General features: G+C 32.1%; 1 protein-coding gene and 1 non-coding gene across 2 annotated transcripts; both read left to right on the plus strand.

Moving 5' to 3' along the window:
• Nucleotides 1-446: 446 nt before the first annotated feature.
• LOC141716497 (small nucleolar RNA R71) lies at nt 447-553 on the plus strand. Its single transcript, XR_012573205.1, has one exon. It is a non-coding gene; the product is annotated as a small nucleolar RNA R71 (small nucleolar RNA).
• Nucleotides 554-14,957: 14,404 nt separating this feature from the next.
• Nucleotides 14,958-18,364, plus strand: LOC141712537 (guanylate kinase 2). Its single transcript, XM_074515507.1, has 11 exons — nt 14,958-15,165; nt 15,463-15,496; nt 15,675-15,782; nt 15,881-15,954; nt 16,045-16,174; nt 16,394-16,756; nt 17,194-17,315; nt 17,395-17,530; nt 17,641-17,689; nt 17,793-17,898; nt 17,984-18,364. The coding sequence occupies exons 2-11, from the start codon at nt 15,494-15,496 to the stop codon at nt 18,057-18,059; spliced, it is 1,167 nt and encodes a 388-aa protein (XP_074371608.1). The 5' UTR covers nt 14,958-15,165; nt 15,463-15,493; the 3' UTR covers nt 18,060-18,364.
• The last annotated feature ends 698 nt before the right edge of the window (nt 18,365-19,062 follow it).

Below are 19,062 nucleotides of genomic sequence, written 5' to 3' on the forward strand. Positions count from 1 at the left end.
TGCTCCAGCTGGAGTTAGGATGATTCCGGTTGTCAGGATGATAAGTGTCTGAAACTGGTTGCTGCGATCTCTGAAAGTTGCTCACAAACTGAGCTGAGTCACTAGATATAGCGCATTACTCCGTCGTATGAGGACCTGCACACAGCTCACAAACACTGGTTATCTGCTTAACACCATAGTTAGCCATAAAATTGATCTTCATAGACAATGCCTTTAGTTGAGCAGTGATTGCCGTAGATGTATCCACTTCAAGAACTCCTGTTACCTTGCCATATGGATATCTCTGGGTTGGATACTGATATTCATTAGCAGCCCTCAGTTCAATTAGATTATAAGCTTCCTCATAGCTCTTTGCCCATAATGCTCCGCCTGCTGCTGCATCGAGCATGGGTCTAGACTGTGCTCCCAACCCATTGTAAAAATAAGTGATGATCATCCAATCAGGAATTCCATGACGAGGACACTTCCTAAGCATCTCCTTGTAGCGCTCCCAAGCTTCACATAGTGATTCTCCTGTTTGCTGCACAAATTGAGTAATAGCATTCCTGAGTGCAGCTGTCTTCGCCATAGGGAAGAATTTAGTAAGAAACTTCTGAGCAAGATCTTCCCAAGTAGTAATTGAACCAGCTGGTAGAGAGTGTAACCAGCTCTTAGCCTTGTCCCTCAGAGAGAATGGGAACAGTCTCAGCTTCACAGCATCTTCAGAAACACCGTTGAACTTCAAGGTGTCGCGGATCTCTATGAAATCCCTAATGTGTGTATTGGGATCTTCCGTTGGAGAACCCCAAAACTGGACTGAATTATGTATCCATTAAATTATGCCAGGCTTTATCTCAAAGGTACTAGCTGTGATAGCTGGCCTGACAATGCTAGATTGAATGTCATTGATCTTGGGTTGAGAGAACTCCATCAAGGCTCTCGTTCGTGTTGCTGGATCCCCCATTGTAATGAGTACTTGAAACACAAACAAATAAACCGTGAAAGTAAAAGAATCCGAGTCAGTGAACTTTAACAACCACTGATGACAAGCACATAAACTAAAAATTAACACCGAGTCCCAGGCAACGGCGCCAAAAACTTGTTAGGGCAAAAACACGCGCTAATATTCACGCAAGTATACGCGTTCACAAGTAGTATAAGATATAAATCAGATTCGTTCCCACAGAGACTGGTTTAGGTTAAGTTCAATTTATGCACCTATGCAACAATGTATGATTATCACTCAATGCTAAGACAAATAACAAATTGGGTTTTTATTAAACTAAGAGATTATACTAAATAATATTAACTAAGAGAATTGAGGTTGAATTACTATATATGACAAACATGGGATCCTAACTTCATTAAATACTTCATTCAATAGCCTTTTCATTCTTAACCTTAGCATGTGATGGTGATGACACTAATCAGATAACACGAAACTGATAAACGCCAACTTTCGTTGCACGAGTACCATTCTACCAGACATCCACAAAAGAGATAGAAGATGAATAGGCACCAATTATATTGAGACCCTATATGTCTATAGAATTTGACAATATAACGGTTTAAGCATAAGTTATCTATCTTTATTACATAGGGCAAGTAAAATGGTTAGAGTTACCTACGAATCATGCATACACATACATGAACCTATGCTAGCACGACAAGTTCTAAACCTCTATATTCACTGTCGCTTCAATAGAGATTAACACGCTATCTTATATGTTAGCTACACACATAAGACGAATAAGCACAACCAATACTAGGATATCAATCAATCACCACACACCAAGACATCAAAACAAATTAATTATTGAAATCCATAAGTAAATCCGCTAGAATCCCATGATAACGATTAGCCCATAACCGAACTCATCGTCACCATGGGTTCTAATGAAAGCATGGTATAAAACAAGGTCTTAATAAACTGAATAATGATTAAAGTACGAATAAACGAGATCTAGGTTCAACAAGAACGAAAATGAGCATCCAAAGTTACAACTAATTCAAAGAATCACAAGTTGAAAACAACATCTTCTTTTTCGGAGTTGTTATGTGGTTCTAGGTCTTCTCCTTGGTATCCCAATCTTCCCGAATGATGAAAACCTTTTTTTTTAAGTATATATACGCCCCTAGTGCACCTGGACCCTTAAAATCGTCAAATTCCACTCAAAAAAAGCTTTTTCAGCGAAATCAGCGACCAGCTGCGCCCTGAGCGGCCGCTCAGCTCTCCTGAGCGGGCGCTCAGCTCTCTGGGCGACCGCTCAGCTCTCCTGGGCGGGCGCTCAGACAGCTTCTGGAAAAAATTCTCATGAATCTTGTTTTGGCCATAACTTGAGTTCTACTTGTGAGAATTAGGAGATTCAACTGCCCACGCGAAGCTATTGAGATTCTCTACAACTTGACAATGGCATTGGATTCCAATTCTGATCACTTTTTATAATATTTCCTTTAAAAGCTCATTTCTTCATATAACTGATACCAACACAAAAACACATCAAAATACCAACAACTTGAGTCCAAAACACCAATTTAAGCTTGTAATAAAGCATTCCAATTGGATATAAAATCCACTTATCAAAGGGAAGTCACAGATCCACGGGATTTGCAAAGATACACTAAGCCAGAAATAGAAAGCTTTAGAGATAACTTAAATTATGGTTTAGTGCATCTTATTGCATGCTATGTAAACCTATTTTTACTGATTTATATAGTAAACACTGGTCCTTTTCTATTAAAAATTATATCAAACATATCTAGTTTTTCTTATAACTCTCTCAAGGAAGAAGCTGAGTTCTTTACTTACAAAGAACCCAGGATTTGTAGCAAAACATTAGCTTGATTTTAATACAAAATTAAGTGAGTTTTGAAATATTGTGTACACTGTTTAATTTTAATTAACATAATATTACTGTATTTCTAATCTGCTTTGTTCACCAAGTAACAAACATTCAAAAAGCCTTAAAATATCTAAAACACATTCACCCCCTTTGTGTTGTATTCATTACCTAACATGTGTTGTGCAAGACATGCCTTTACATAACAAGACTAAGTTCCTTTGATAATCCAAAATTTTAGTTGACTTGTAATTTTATATATTCTGTAATGATGTTTCTTAAGTCTGTAAAATTGTTAAGTAAACTAGACTGGAGTATTTTTTAGTAAACAAGCAACAAGCTAGGAATAAATTTATAGAAGAAGTTCAAGCCTGATCATGCCTCATAATGAAGATAAACTGCTTGGTGAAGAATAATGTCGTGGATTGTAAAATATTCAAAGTCAAATGTCAAGAAGTCACGTATCAAGTAATATCGCGAAGTCTATCGAGAAGTCAGATAAGATTATAGAGAAGTCACTCTACTTGTAGAGAAGTCATTATACTTGTAGAGATGTCACTCTACTTGTTGAGAAGTCAAAAATATATCTAGAGAAGTGGAGATATCGACAAGTCAAAAATATATGTAGAGAAATGGAGATATCGATAAGTCAAAACTGCATGTAGAAAACTGGAGATATCGACAAGTAAAAATATATGTAGAGAAGTGGAGATATCGACAAGTCAAAACTGCATGTTGAGAGCCGGAGATATCGACAAGTCAAACTGCATATAAAGAACTGGAGATATCGACAACTCGAACTGCATATAGAGAACTGGAGATATAGTCAAGTCATAATTGTAACATCGCACATTGATAAGAATATGAGTACTTGATACCTTTATAGATAAAAGTCAACAACTAATGTGTACCAAATCGCTAGCTTTTTCGGACTGACCTGTGGTGGGTTGTTGGGTCCGGTATGCATTCAGTTGTGGGCTTGAATGTTATAAATGGTATCAGAGCTCTGCCCATCCGTGAGGGGGTGTTTGTAACATTCCATATCGACAAGAATGTAAGTATTTGAGTCCTTTATAGATAAAAGTCAACAACTAATATGTACCAAATAGCTAGCTTTTTCGGATTGACCTATGGTGGGTTGTTGGGTCCGGTATGCATTTGGTTGTGGGATTGGATGTTATAATAACTGTGACGCCATCAAACTTAGGGCTAGGAATGAGGACCCACAATACCAAAATACCAATATAACATAACAACGGATATATAATAAATCCCGAAAACTATTAAGATGTAAACAGGATAAAGTATGAGACAAGATTACAGCTACCAACCAGAATATTATCATTACAACCCATAACATAAATAAATCCAAATTATTCGATTCCGACTTGGAATCGACATATAACCTAAAAGTATCTGGTTCAGCTATTACAAACTCTACCATCTATCGACGTTTCCTCTCATAGCATCTACCTGATCTGGCATCTGAAAATCAATGGTACGATAAGTACCGTCGGGAACGCTCTTACAAGCATTGGGCATAAGTTTGGCCATCTTTTTGCTTAACTGTCAAGTTAGATCAACACAAATAAATTAGCTAAACGGCTCAGCAAGTAACTATTAAACAGTTCTAATATCAAAATAATAACGACATTCGCAATCTCAATAATCTAGGTGGTAAGGTTACAATATCTCTGGGAAAGAATTTCAGGATAAGGATTTAAGGGATTTGAGGTTCAAGTGATGATTATTCAGTTTCAGGATAAATTAATAGGGTTCTCAATAGACTTCAACAATTTCAAGATATTTTAATCAATAAATGACAGTGTCGAATCATTATAAATCAACTTCAAATCACAATTCAAGAGATAGTGCTTATCGCACGATAAAAAAACCTTTTTCATCATTGTAAACAATTTTGAACCCTTTTGGATTGGATTTATCCATCTTTTAAATATAATACGGGTGATCAGCCCGTACTAACCTCCATTGGGTCATTAAGGTACCTAAGGCAATTATTTCAGCCTTTATACTGGACTAGCCCCGCTAGCCTCCTATGTGACTGGACTAGTCCCACTAGCCTCTTAAATCTCTATCCAATCTTTAGGAATTCATTTGGAAAAAACTTTATATTGGAGAACAAAAAAGTGTTAACTACATTCTTTTTAAAATTACCAGCAATTGAAATCATTCGGACACTTTCAAGTCGAAAATCATTCTCCGGTTCAATTCAAGAATTAAAAGGAGAATAAGCAATTAAAGCGAAGGAAACGTAAGTTGAGGAATGATCAATCACTAAATATAGGTATTATCAATGTCATCCACAAGATGGTTCTTAGGAAACAATACGTTGTCAAACGTCTGGTTTACTGTTATAAAGATCAAGATGAACAAGGTATTAAACAACAAGGCTCAACAAAGTAATAATCAGTATAAGGATCTGAGTAAACAAGGTATTAACAATAAGGCTTAACAAAGTAATAAAGATCAAAGGTCTTTGAGGAACTTAGGTTATAATGAAAGTAAGGTAGGGTATTTGAAATGAAATAGGTCAACAATGAGGGTTATCAATTCAATTCAACAATTGTATCAATAAGATCATCTTATTCTATAAATGCGTAACATATTGATTCTCTGTGATCGATTCACTTTTAAAGAGAAATCAGAGTTACTTGCCTCACAAGCTTTCTTGTTTAGCTGAAACTGAGCTACTTCCACCTAGAGTCTCTTTGCCTTTCCTAGAACGAATGCCTCTACTTTCCGAATCTACAATCACAAAATAATCCCTAATCAGAACCTCAACAAAACTGGACGTTTCTCAGAACGTTTAACTTTTACCCCAATCGATATATCTTATTCCCTATAACAACTTATATCATACTCAACACATAGCAAATAATCAACTCATATCCTTTATACCCTTGCTCAATCATTTATTTACAAGTAACACGCAATCACATACTCACATAATCCGACACATTCATTTATATCTGAATTTTGTTATAGCTTTACTTCTATATTCCTTATATATATATATATATATATATATATATTCTTTTCGACAATCGGGCATGACGTATTCGCAACTACGCTTACCATCATCACAATAATCAACCAAAACAATCAATCAAGTACACATAATCACCTTTCAGCACTTAACTCTTAACACGTATCGTGTACTAAACTTTATACGATTAACATCTAATAACTTGGCATATCGAATCAAAACTACAATACAGGACTCAATTCTTATTTCTTTTTAAAACTAAATATCAATCCTTGTGATCAACTCAATCATTAAACACCTATCACTTTGCATGAAAATCGAAATTAGCATACCCATCTCAAATAACACAAAATCACTTTGAACACTTAATCATGCAATTCGACTTCTTAAAACTATACAAGCTATCATGCATGATCCAAAACATGTGTAATCCTAACCATCCTCAAAACCATTCTTTTTCACCATTTTTTTAATAAAAATTCGAACCATAGAGGTCCCTAATTCTACCAACTCAAAATTTTAATATAAAAATAATATTCTTCTTAGCTTCTATTAAATCCTTAATAATCAAGAAAAGACTCCTCAAGCACCAACAATCTTTAACAATTATTTCCTTATATTTAACATCAAAAATTCAAATCTAACATGCCAAAAACCAAATAAAACTCAAAAAAATCAACATGCATTCATATATAACCTCATGCATCAAGTTTTGGTGACATGCACCATTACTTATTCCATTAATCAAGTAATCCACTTCATACTCAATCCAATAATCATTAAACTCAAGCTTTTAAACATAAAACTTTGATTTAAAATCTAAAAATTTAAACAAACATCAGACACTCAACATGCACTTTACATTATACATCTATTTATACTAAATCAACTCTAGTCAAATACCCTGATCTATTCATTCAAGAAAAGAAGAAAGTAAAATCAAGCTTTAACAAATCCATCGGCTCCCATTTGGTCATGGTCGGAGGTGGTCGAACTCGAGAGTGTCCATGCATGGGTCTCCATTCGAGTTTTGAACCTCTGAAGCTCATAATTTCATCACAACTTCCATATTATACACCCTAGTGAACACATCTCAAGAAATCACACTCCTTGGATATATTCAAAAAGAGGGTTTTGTAAAAACTTAACCAACACTTACATGCAAGTACACAGATAGAGAATCGAAAAAGATTAACTTTGGTGTTGAAATCTTTAAAAACCGAATAGAATTTGTAGTTTCATATGAGAGAGAGAGAGAGAGGGAGAGAGAGCTCAGGAGAGACGAGAGAGAGTGGGAGAGGAAGAAGAGAGGAATGGGAGGAATAAGGAAAAGAAAGAGGAGGGATTATTTATAGATGAGCTAGGGGAAAAATGGTAAACTCCCCATTTTACTTTCTTTTTCTTCTATACAAAATTCTTGAATTATAAAGCAACAATATAAAAGAAGCTTTATAAATTATAAAAATGATACAACTCTTATTTTTAAATTTAAAAATCATGAAATTAGCTCTCTCCTCATATTTTCAAAATAATTATTGAGCGACGGATTATTTTCTATGGATTTTACAAATAAATCTCAAATAATAAAAATGAACTCTGGAAAATCATTTTAAAATATCAAAACCTCAAAATAAATCCAACTATCATTTTTAAAAAGTCTATAGGACTAATTCATAGAGGATAAAATAAATTTTACACTTTGATCATACTTTAGTGATTTTATAAAAATATATAAGGATCAAATAATCATTATTTTTACCAAATAAATTCTTTTGAAAAATATTTAAAAACTCGTGAATCACAGATTCATACTCTTAACTTTAAAATAATATATATTCACACAATCACATCAACCACATTTCATATTTGTACACCTTAACATATTATTTCCCTTTTAATAGCTGATTACGCGTATAACAATTACCTGATAATTCAAATAACAATATATCTTTCACAAATACGAATCCATACAACAGAAACACAGAGAGGAATCGATATCTTTCATATCTTAATATAATCCACACTTAATCTCATTCTTAATCCTTTTTTTAAATCCATCTTTGTATAACGAGTCTCGTTCTACCTGACGGCCCGACAATCATAACTTAACCTTTCGCTGACTCATCAAACTGGAACGAGGCTTTGTCCCGTTCCTTATTACTATTTCACAAAAAATTCACATAAACCACATATTATATATCTTAATATTTTATACTCATAAATCCACATAATCCAAAATATGCCAAATGCAACCGTGATCACCTACGTAAGTGGTACCAGTAGATAGTATATGGTATAATATTATTTTACTCGAGGACGAGTAAAGGATAATTTGGGGGTATTTGATACACGCTAAATATATCTAATTTAATGTCAAATTGGACCTCATTTATCCTTGTTTTTTGATGAACTTGTCTTTAAGTAATATCATTATGGTTGTTTAGTTGAATGGTGCTAAGTTATGCTTTTGTTGATGATTGTAGCGTTAAATGGATATGAATGATCGTGGGAAGAGAAATCATGAAGAAAGGAAGTTTTGGCGGAAAGAAAAGAAAGACATGTAAAAAGCTTCCCTCGAGATCTCAAGGCCTTGATTTGAATCTCAAGGCCTTTACACAGAAAGTGGGCATCTAAAGTCCTTTATTTCACCACTCAAGGCCTTTACAAGAGTAGAAGTGTAAAACTCAAGGCTTTTATCCATATTTCAAGGCCTTCAAATTTGATGGGTACCACTTACGTAGGTGATCACGGCTTGCGAAAATCTCAGTCGTTACAGTAACTCTTATAGAGAAATGGAGTTTTCGATATACTCTATACACTAATGAAGATCTCAATAGCAACTCAAATTACAGATTGCAACCAACTTGAAAATTCAAGATTATCAGTTAACAAACTGTTTTATCATTGAAATGGAAAGTCTACAAATGCAGCTTGATGAGTGCAAGATCAAGGTTCAAGATGAACTGGACAAAGGAGGGTCACAGAGCTAGAAGATTATATGCAGACCTGCTGCACTTGGTTTTAGAAAATGTGTTAGTCTATTTTAGTGCAACTTCTGTAAACTGTGCATGTTGATTTATATAACATGTCACGGGTCCTTAGTTCAGTTGTAACAAAATAGATCTAGATATCGTGTATTCTCTCAAGAGAAGTACTTGAGTTCTTATTATTTAAGAACACATATTTGTAGCACAACTAATTCGATTTTAATATAAATCAAGTGGGTTTTGATAATTGTATTTATGTCTTTACAGTTATTCGATTATCACTATAATTATTTAGTCTGTCGAGTTCAAGCAGCCAAACACTTAACTTGATTATCTTGAAAACATTTAAACATAGGTTTTAAGTAAGGAAAATCAAGAAAACACATCCACCCAGTGGGTGTGCATTTTATACCTAATAGTGGGTACATTCACTATAGGCCCTCACGAGACCTTACTCGCCCGCAAGGACTACCTTGGGGTTTAAGGGCTTGTTACATATGCCAAATGCAACCGTGATCACCTACATAAGTGGTGCCAGTAGATAGTATATGGTATAATATTATTTTATTCGAGGACAAGGAAAGGATAATTTGGGGGTATTTGATACACGCTAAATATATTTAATTTAATGTCAAATTGGACCTCATTTATCATTGTTTTTTGATGAACTTGTCCTTAAGTAATATCATTATGGTTGTTTAGTTGAATGGTGCTAAGTTATGCTTTTGTTGATGATTGTAGCGTTAAATGGATATGAATGATCGTGGGAAGAGAAATTATGAAGAAAGGAAGTTTTGGCAAAAAGAAAAGAAAGACATGTAAAAAGCTTCCCTCGAGATCTCAAGGCCTTGATTTGAATCTCAAGGCCTTTATGCAGAAAGTGGGCATCTAAAGTCCTTTATTTCACCACTCAAGGCCTTTACAGGAGTAGAAGTGTAAAACTCAAGGCTTTTATCCATATTTCAAGGCATTCAAATTTGACAGGAAATTTAGTGTTGACACTTTTATTATTGGGCTTGTAACACTTTCCTATATCTTTTAAAACACTTATTATAGCCCATTCATATATATAAACATAATTAGGAAGGTTTTAAGAGATCGCGTGTATACGAGAGATAGAGAGGTTTGGTGTGAGATTTTGAACAAGGATTGAAGGGATTTCATCCAATTCTCAAGAGATTCTTCAAGTTGCATTTTATTTACTCTAAAATCTTGTATGCATGACGTTGCTTATCAATATATGTTTGTTTTAAATCTTTATGACGAGTAACTAATTCTCTTAATTCGAGAATTAGGTAGTATTCATTGGTAATATATGTTTATTTGATTGTAGTGCGAATTCTCTACTTTGCTAATCTATCGTTTAGGGCTTAACCCAGTTAAGGGAGCCATGAACCTTAAATTGTATCTATAGGAGTTGTGATGAATTGGAAGATGAGTCATAATTCTAGTTCATGATATGATAGACATAGTTTAATTATTGATTGGGAGATTAATATGAGAGCTATGAAACTTATAATTCTTGGGTCTTAATAATTTATAATTATATTTCAATTGATCATGGGAGTGACTTTGGGATATAGTTGTAGTCATTATTTTGTATCATTGGAGAGAACAATATAAACTTTAGAATATTTATTTTTAGCAAAGTACGAGGAGTAGATATCGCACAGTACATCAATATTCATTGAACCAATTGAAGAACCCTAGTTCTCAGGTTGATTTTCATTATTAAATCTTTGCTTTAATCGCTCATTAGTTTAATCTAATTAAACACAACACACCAATTATTTCTACACGCTTCTAAACATTAAGAGATCATATACTTGAATTTGTATTGATTTAGTCCTTCTCTCAAACGAACTATACTAAATTTTACTTCAACAATGTGATTTGAATATTTACCCCGAAATGAAATATAAAATTATTATATATTAAATTTTAGAGAAATTACCAAAAATACTATTTTTTAAGTTTGTTTGTGATTTTGCCATGTTTTGAAAATAATTGCAACATTTTACAACAAAAAAAACCATATATGCAAATTTTCCGAAAATACTGAAATTTTTTGTGGTTGCATTTAAGGTTCCATCTGATTGCAGCGAGTTGCTAAATCGTATTTTTGTAATTTTTTTGAAAATTCGTATATATTTAAATTAAAACTTAGAAGTCGTATTTTTACAAAAAAAAATTAAAAAAATGATTTTTGAAAAAATCCTCTAAAAATTTAATACTTAAAATTAATAATGTGTATAAAACTCATATAACTAAATTGTATTTTATTATTAATATAATAATATGAAATGGATCAAATTCTATAACATGAATTAAGTTAATATTTTTGGGATTTTTTTAAAAATTCCTTATTTAAAAAAAATCGAAAATACTGTCATTTTTAAACTTATTTTCAAAAATATACCTTTTTAGATTTCATTTCAAAAATACAACTTGCAAACTCTGCAACCTATTAAGCAACATTTATTTTATTTTTTCAAAGTTGATTTTATGGTTGTAGAGGTTGCAAACTTGAAACGCAACAAATGCAAACTTGAAATTAATATTTTCAAAATTGAAAATTAAGTTAGTTACACAGATTGCAAGCCGTATTTTTGAAAATAAAATTTAAAAAAATTATATTTTTGAAAATAACTTAAAAAATGTTAGTATTTTTGTAAATAAGTTTAAAAATATAGTAGTTCGGATAATTTCTCAATATTTTTTGGTTTAAATAACGGAGTTGGATATGATTGACCTTTAATTACTTGAAATCGTGAAGGGTTACAAATAGAACTCTACCTTTTAGGGTTTGAAAATATCATTATATTATGTTAGGTCACACACACTGTAGAAGGGGGTTGAATATAGTGTATAGCACAATCAAATCGAATTCTAATAACACAAGTAACAGAAAACAGACTTTATTCAAAGCAATAAACTATGTTACAATATGGAACTGTCCCTCTCTCAGTGATGAACAAATATCACGAGAGCTGCTAGGGTTACAATGAATAATATTCTCGATAATGATAACACTTATCGTGTTAAGCCTATGTCTGTGTTTATATACTACACAGTCACAAGATAATCGCTAATTGATATGGAATATAATTCTGCTTCCTAAAATATATCAATCAGATATCTTTTCTTCCAAGTATTCCATACTTCATAGAACTCCTTCTTCATGCATATCTCTTCTTACGTTTGTCTCGATCTTCTTTCCTTTCAATCAGCCGCCTTCCTTATCTGAAAGTTTCCTCTAAATCCTGATATTATCTCCTGATAAATATCTCCTGAACCTTAAGTACTGATAACTTAAGTTCTGACTTCAGTATAATGCTGATTTCAGTTAAGTACTAATTTGTCATGTTTAAGTAAGATCTGAAAACTAAACATAAATCATATTAGTCATGACATTATCAAATATATCTAACATATTATTCTGAAACTTTTAATTTCTATTTAAATCAACTAACCATCTTGATTTTGATATTATCCTAAAATCTCATTTTATTAATTTTCTCAATTTTTAAGTAAATAAATATCAAAAACTACAATTAACTTATATTCACCTAAATATATTATCATCATTGGAAATATTCTCCTAAATTTTTTACAATATCTTTAATTAATATTTTTGAAATCAACTTATCATATTAATATTCTTTCAAAACTTTTACTTTCTCAAGAAATCAACTAACCATCTTGATATTATGCTAAATATCATTTTTTAATAACATTTATCATATTTCTTCAAAATCCACTTATTATATTATATTTACTAAAAAAATTCTTTTAATGTTGAGCCTATAAAATATTGCAATTTACAAAGACAAGTATTATATATTTATCATCAATCGTATTAATATTCTCTTAAATTTTATACAATATTTTTAATTTTTAGTCTATGAAATATTACAATTTACAAAGAAAGGTAATTATAAATTTATCATCAATTGTAATATTCTCCTAAAATTTCTACAACATTTCCCATTAAGATTTTTTAAATCAACTTGTCATGATAACATTCTTCTAAAACTTCTCCTTGATATTTAAATTAACTTATTATCTTGATATTCTTTTAAATTTCTTTTTAAATACAATTTCTCCTCTTTCTCCTCAAATCAACATATTGCACTATATTTTTCTATTTTTTTTAATTTTTAACCTATAAAATATTACAAAGACAAATGTTTATGAATATATTTTCTCAATATTTTTTAAATAATTATATCAATATATTACATTATATTATACATATTTTAATAAGAAGATGGGGGTGGTGAGGTAATTCCTCTCATATCGTTTCAATATATTTTTGTAATTTTCTCAACTTTTATATTATTGAATAGAAAAAAATATTATATTGATTATTAAATAATAATAAATTTGTAAATAATGAGAGAGCGGGTCATTGAAGTGAACATGTTTAACTAGAGAACAATTTTATCATATTTATTTATTATTCATAAATTTAGAATGAATAAGATCATATAAGAAATATAAAAATAGAACATTATTCTAAAAGATGGCTACGAGTAAGACAGAGACGTTTAGGTGGCGCATCCCGTATCGTCTCAACCCATCTTTCTAATTTTCTATTTGAATTAATTAAATAGAAAAAGTATTAATTACCTTATTTTCCTAAACTCAAATTACTGTTTATTATTCTCAAGATTCCCAAAAGTCAGAAAATACTTCAATTACATTTCAAAGGTTTACTAACAGAGCAAAGTAAAAATTCTATTTTAGTATTTTTCTAAACTTTTTCTTCAAGATTTCTAGAATTTCTCTTTGAGTTAAGAAAATACTCGAACTTATGTTTCAAATATTTATCACAGAGGAAAGATTTACTAATTTAGTATTTTTCTAAACTTTCTCTTCAAGTCAAAAGTATAGTAATCTTGTACAACAAGTCAAAAGTAATTATAAAATTATATTTTTGAATCAATACATTGAAATATAAAATTATAAAACGAGAGATTTATTATTTAAAATGAGTTTATATATATCGAGCGCAGCTGCAACAATTGTGAATTGTCTCCTTACATATTTTTCGTATATATATGTATGTATATGTGTATGTGGAAATATAAATATATTGATCTATTAATTTAAATTTGTAGTAATCGGGTGAAGTATCCAATAACATGCGAACAAAATAAATGTAAATTATTAAATTCTTGATTTTATATTTTTTATTGTATAATTCGATTGAACGGTGAATATATTTTATGATTTGTGTTTTAAATTGCAAGTCGAGGGGCTCTGGACTAAGAGTTCATTTTAGGATACATTTGTTTTGTAATTTAAGATTTTTATTAGATTTTTCGGTTTACTCTAATACTTATTGTTTAATGTCTTTATAAACTCGCAAATAACACACATATAAATCAAATTAATAGATGACGATAATCGAACGATAAATATCATGATTTATAAGGGACGCTGACGAGATTTACTAAATACTGGGTCAGTACCAACTATCAAGTGTTTCGATGGCAAGAAAATTTTTGAACAATTCAAAAAAAGTCGATAGTTCTTCTCCAAAATCGTCATCTTCTTCTCGTGCTAAGTCTTGATTGGCAAATAATTTTCGAAAATGATTTTTTGTCTACTAGAATAATAACTAACTTTGATTTATATAGCAGTTATGTTGTTTATTTATAAAGTGATGATTGTCCGATTCTTAATCTAAACATGTTTAATTAGAGTACGTTTATTTAAAATTTTATATTTATTCAGAAATTTAAAATGTCCAAAATGGAATCGGAAAGTCAAAATATTTATAATATTATTTATTTTATTTAAAAGCACATTTATAAACCGTTGCGAAGCAGGGCACGGTAAACTAGTTTTAAAAAATAATCATAATTCTATAAATTAATCATCACTATTTTCATAAAATATTTAAAATTAAATAATTTCAAAATATTTAAATTACTTTTTGTATAAAATACTATTTAGCTGCAATTTGGGTAGCATAGCACAATTTTCTTGCATAGAGTAGGGAGTCATCTAGATCTCAAAACTAGCCAAAAAATTAAATTAAACAGTATTTATCGAAACAAGAAACACGTCAGTAGTGAACTGAATGCGACCAAAAAGCCACCTCCTTGGGCCCTCTCCTCTCTCTCTCTCTCTCTCACAAACTCGAAACAAACAAATCTCTCTCCAAAAATTCAATTCCTCCAGTCTACAAATATGAGAATGCTGCACCCTAGTTATTTTCCTTACAGCCCCCCTTTAGCTTATTATCATCATAACTTTGTCTTGCTTTAACATCCATAAATACTCACATATATTTCCTCAGAGAGTCAGAGTTCCGTATTAACTCACTTCTTTTGTTTCCCAGGTACTATTTATTACATTGATTTTAGTTATAATTACATGAGTTTCTGTTAAGATTCTTGTCTTTATTTCTCTAATAACTCCTACTTAAACAGTTACATATTTATGTTGTTGTTTCTTTTGATTACAAATAAGTGCAGTGCATTGTATTTTATGGGTCTTATTGTCTTAATTGTACATATTCATTAACAATTCTTGGGTATTGATTTTAAGGGGTTTAAAAAGTTTGCATCTTTATCAAAAATTTAAGATCTTGCACCTGATTATGTTCTAATTATGTTTTCTCATGTGTATTCATCAGGAATCTTGAGTTGGGAGATTGATTCTTATCGATGGTGAGTTCATTCAGATTAATATTTTAGTTTGTTAAGCGTGATGAGATAGCCTAGTGGTAGTAATTGTCGTCCACCTCATGTGTTCGATTCTCGCTAATCCGAACAACTTGTGTGTGTTTATTGATTAATTAAAGTGATGCACTTGTTAGGATCTAATATGCCTGGGATTTGTTATCAGGGAGAAGCTCCAGCCTCTTTAATTGATAATCTGCAGGGGGGTTACACAAATGTGTTTGATCTGAAATCTAAAGGCAAACAGACAGCTACTGTTATTGGCAGCAAAACAGTATGTTAATTAATGCTTTTGCTGCATAATATCTGCTTGTAGCCAAGACTAATATACTGATTATTGATTCCTTTTTCTTATGTGGTGGCCTTCGTCAGTATGTGATTGGTTGGGGAATTGATGAAGTAGAAACGTTTGGAGTTCGTGCATTCGATAAATGTACTAATGAATGGTGAGTTTGTACTACAGCCATGTTGCCGCTGTAAATAGATTATGCTTTAATGTGTAACAGGGTTCTGCTAAACATTTGATGTATATTTAGGGTAATTCCTACTGTTCTCGGAACAAAACCCAAGCCGTTTAAGGGGCACTTGGCTATGCTTCTATGTCAAGATCGGATTTTGGTTGTGAAGGAAAACTCAACCTTTGATGACTGCATATGGTTTCTTGAGGTTGGTATCTGAACTTGTGAAACTTTAACAATAGTGTGTGTTACTACTTACTAGTTCTTTTTGTAGCAGTGGAGGCATAGATTTTATATTGGGCCACAAGGGCAAGAAAAATATGTCGCATCACTTCTGGATTGTTCTTTAAACTTGCATATATTATAATTGATTATGACATTAGTTTTGTTGGCATTGTATTTTCAATGTTCTTTGTTGTAATGCTAGGTGAACACAGAATATATAAGACATCAGAAAAAGAAGCTAGGAACTGAAGTGGTTGCTTGGAGTCGGGGAGTCATTGGCGATGCTGAGAAGCCAATTGTTATTAGTGGCCCTTCTGGAGTGGGCAAAGGCACATTGATAAACAAACTAATGAAAGACTTTCCAACCATGTTTGGATTCTCCGTGAGCCATACAACTCGTGCTCCGAGGGAGGGGGAGAAGAACCATGTCCATTATCATTTCACTGAACGTAGTGTTATGGAGCAAGAGATAAAGGATGGGAAGTTCCTCGAGTTTGCTTCTGTGCATGGGAATTTGTATGGAACCAGTACAGAAGCTGTCGATGCAGTTGCAGATGCTGGGAAGGTATGTATATACTAAAAATAATTTCTCCCATATTCTATGATTCTGCAATGCATCCTTACAAAATAAACCATGCGTTATGCATACTACTTATCTTGTGCGGAACTTGTTCTATGAATCATTGCAATATCGGCACAAGGTAGATGTTACTCATGTTAGTACAGTAGTCTGGGATGTGAAAATTTAAATCGCTTTCTTCGATAGCTGACACTAGAAGTGTATAGATCCCTCCTGGATTAAGAATCAAATGGTTATCTTAACTAATAGATTTACATAGAGGCAAAATCCTCCTTTTAACGGCCAAAAAATGGTGGACAGAGATATATTGGATATTCTGTAGCTTGTGGTCTAGTGTTAGTTGCTTTTCAACTAAATATTCTACATGTATCAATTTGCTCTATCATCAAGTTAAGGTAATGTGGCTTATTTATTTAATATAGAGATGCATCCTTGACATTGATGTTCAAGGGGCAAGATGCATGAGGGATAGTCATCTTGAAGCAATATTCATCTTTGTGTGCCCTCCGTCATTTGAGGAGCTTGAGAAGCGCCTTCGCGCAAGGTGACCTAAGTTAAGCTAGAACCTTGCAATCTCACCTTGTCCTCTTGTTGTTTCTAAATATGTTCCTCTTATAAAACAGGGGCACTGAGATGGAGGAACAAATCCAAAAGCGACTTCGCAATGCAAGGACAGAGCTTGAAAAAGGAAGAGAGCCAGGGCTATTTGATCATATGCTGGTGAACGATGACTTCAACGCTTGCTACGAGAGTCTTAAGGTAATTCTTTAATCTTGCCCCTGGCTCCGCCTCCCTGAATATCTAATAATAAGTTGAGATTAGTTCTCCAATACATTCATAAAGCATTTAAATTTTCCCATTTGATTCAGAAACTCTTGGGCCTTGATGAAGCCGTTAACGGAACTTCTTGTCATTCTTGTAAGTGGCTCTCAAATTTTTTTACCAAAACATACTTATTGATTTAGATCTCTTTTCATAATGAAACCTTGAATATATATATATATATATTTTTTATACTTAGCGTCGGAAGTGGGGTATTTGCCTCTGGTCTGCTCAGCATCAGCAAGTGATGAGAAGATTTTGATCGTTAGTGAAACCGTAGAACTGGAAAAACCCTCACAGAACAGGTATGTGTTCCAGTACGTGCATTTATTGTCTAATGTCATACCCTAAAGAGAAGACGTTTGAATGTTTGTTCCTCTGTAATTTTAGAATTGTGCTGGATATGTCTTCTATAAAAGGAGGGGCACCAGCACGGACACGAGGTCTTAATATGTATTTCGCCTAAGATCGTTCTGGTCCAACCACAGATGAAAAGTGGACTGATGATTCTCAGTCTTCAGCTTACCTAAAAATAGCTAACTTGGTTGATTTTATCTACTCATTTAATTTATGTACCAGTTTTTCAATATTTTAAGGACTGTATGAAGTATAAAGCAAAAGGATCTGACCATGTAGCAGTTTAGAATCTTCCACTGGTTATTTAAAAAAATGGTGATTTGCCTTTTTAAATAATCTTTCTTGTAGATGTCAGCTTAAGCCTGTAACAGGTTATATTTTTGAGGGCCAAAATAAGAAGATAATTAACTAATAGTATAAATGTTGAATATAGGACGGATATGGGGGGATATGCATGCACAATAGATTCATTGACAGTGACAAAAGCAGAATGAATGTATAATCCAAGGTTGACTTGACTGGGTAATTATACTACGTTAGTTTAAGGAAGAAGACTAGAAGTATAAATGTATTGTGACGAGTGATTTTATTTAGACCAATCTTATGGTTCTCTCTTTTGTCCAAATTGACGGCTGAAGCTACAAACAAGTAGGGAAGTTGATACCAATTCAGTTTTCTTTTTTGCGATTTAATTACACTCGCACCAAGCAGTAGTTGGAACTCTTATCTCCCACAAGAGGACAATTGCTCAACCAAAATGATACCCAATTCAGTTTTTTAATCAAACCGGGCAGAGGATTTTGACATAGAGTGATTATTTATTTGCAAATAAATTATTATTATTCTCTAATTTAACAATCAAAATATAATATAACTTGTATTACTCATTTACTTCAATAGATACATATATAAAAGAATGAAAAATGAGTTGTTTGATCACCAAAGTATTACAGGAATGTGTCTTGTTCGTATTAGTATTACTAGCTCTGTACCGGTTAATTTATAAATTATGTTTTACTGAATTTTTTAAGTATTACGTGTTCAAAAAAAAAATTGTTATTGTAATTTTAATATTCAAATATTTTATTAGAATCAATTTTTGTTATTGTATT

The sequence above is a fragment of the Apium graveolens genome, chromosome 3 (genome assembly GCF_009905375.1).
Source record: "Apium graveolens cultivar Ventura chromosome 3, ASM990537v1, whole genome shotgun sequence".
In the NCBI taxonomy this organism is placed as follows: domain Eukaryota; kingdom Viridiplantae; phylum Streptophyta; class Magnoliopsida; order Apiales; family Apiaceae; genus Apium; species Apium graveolens.

Coding starts and splice junctions, on each gene's coding strand:
- LOC141712537 (XM_074515507.1), top strand. Junction 15,783..15,880: donor CTGTTATTGGCAGCAAAACA/GTATGTTAATTA, acceptor GGCCTTCGTCAG/TATGTGATTGGTTGGGGAAT. Junction 17,316..17,394: donor GAGAAGCGCCTTCGCGCAAG/GTGACCTAAGTT, acceptor CTTATAAAACAG/GGGCACTGAGATGGAGGAAC.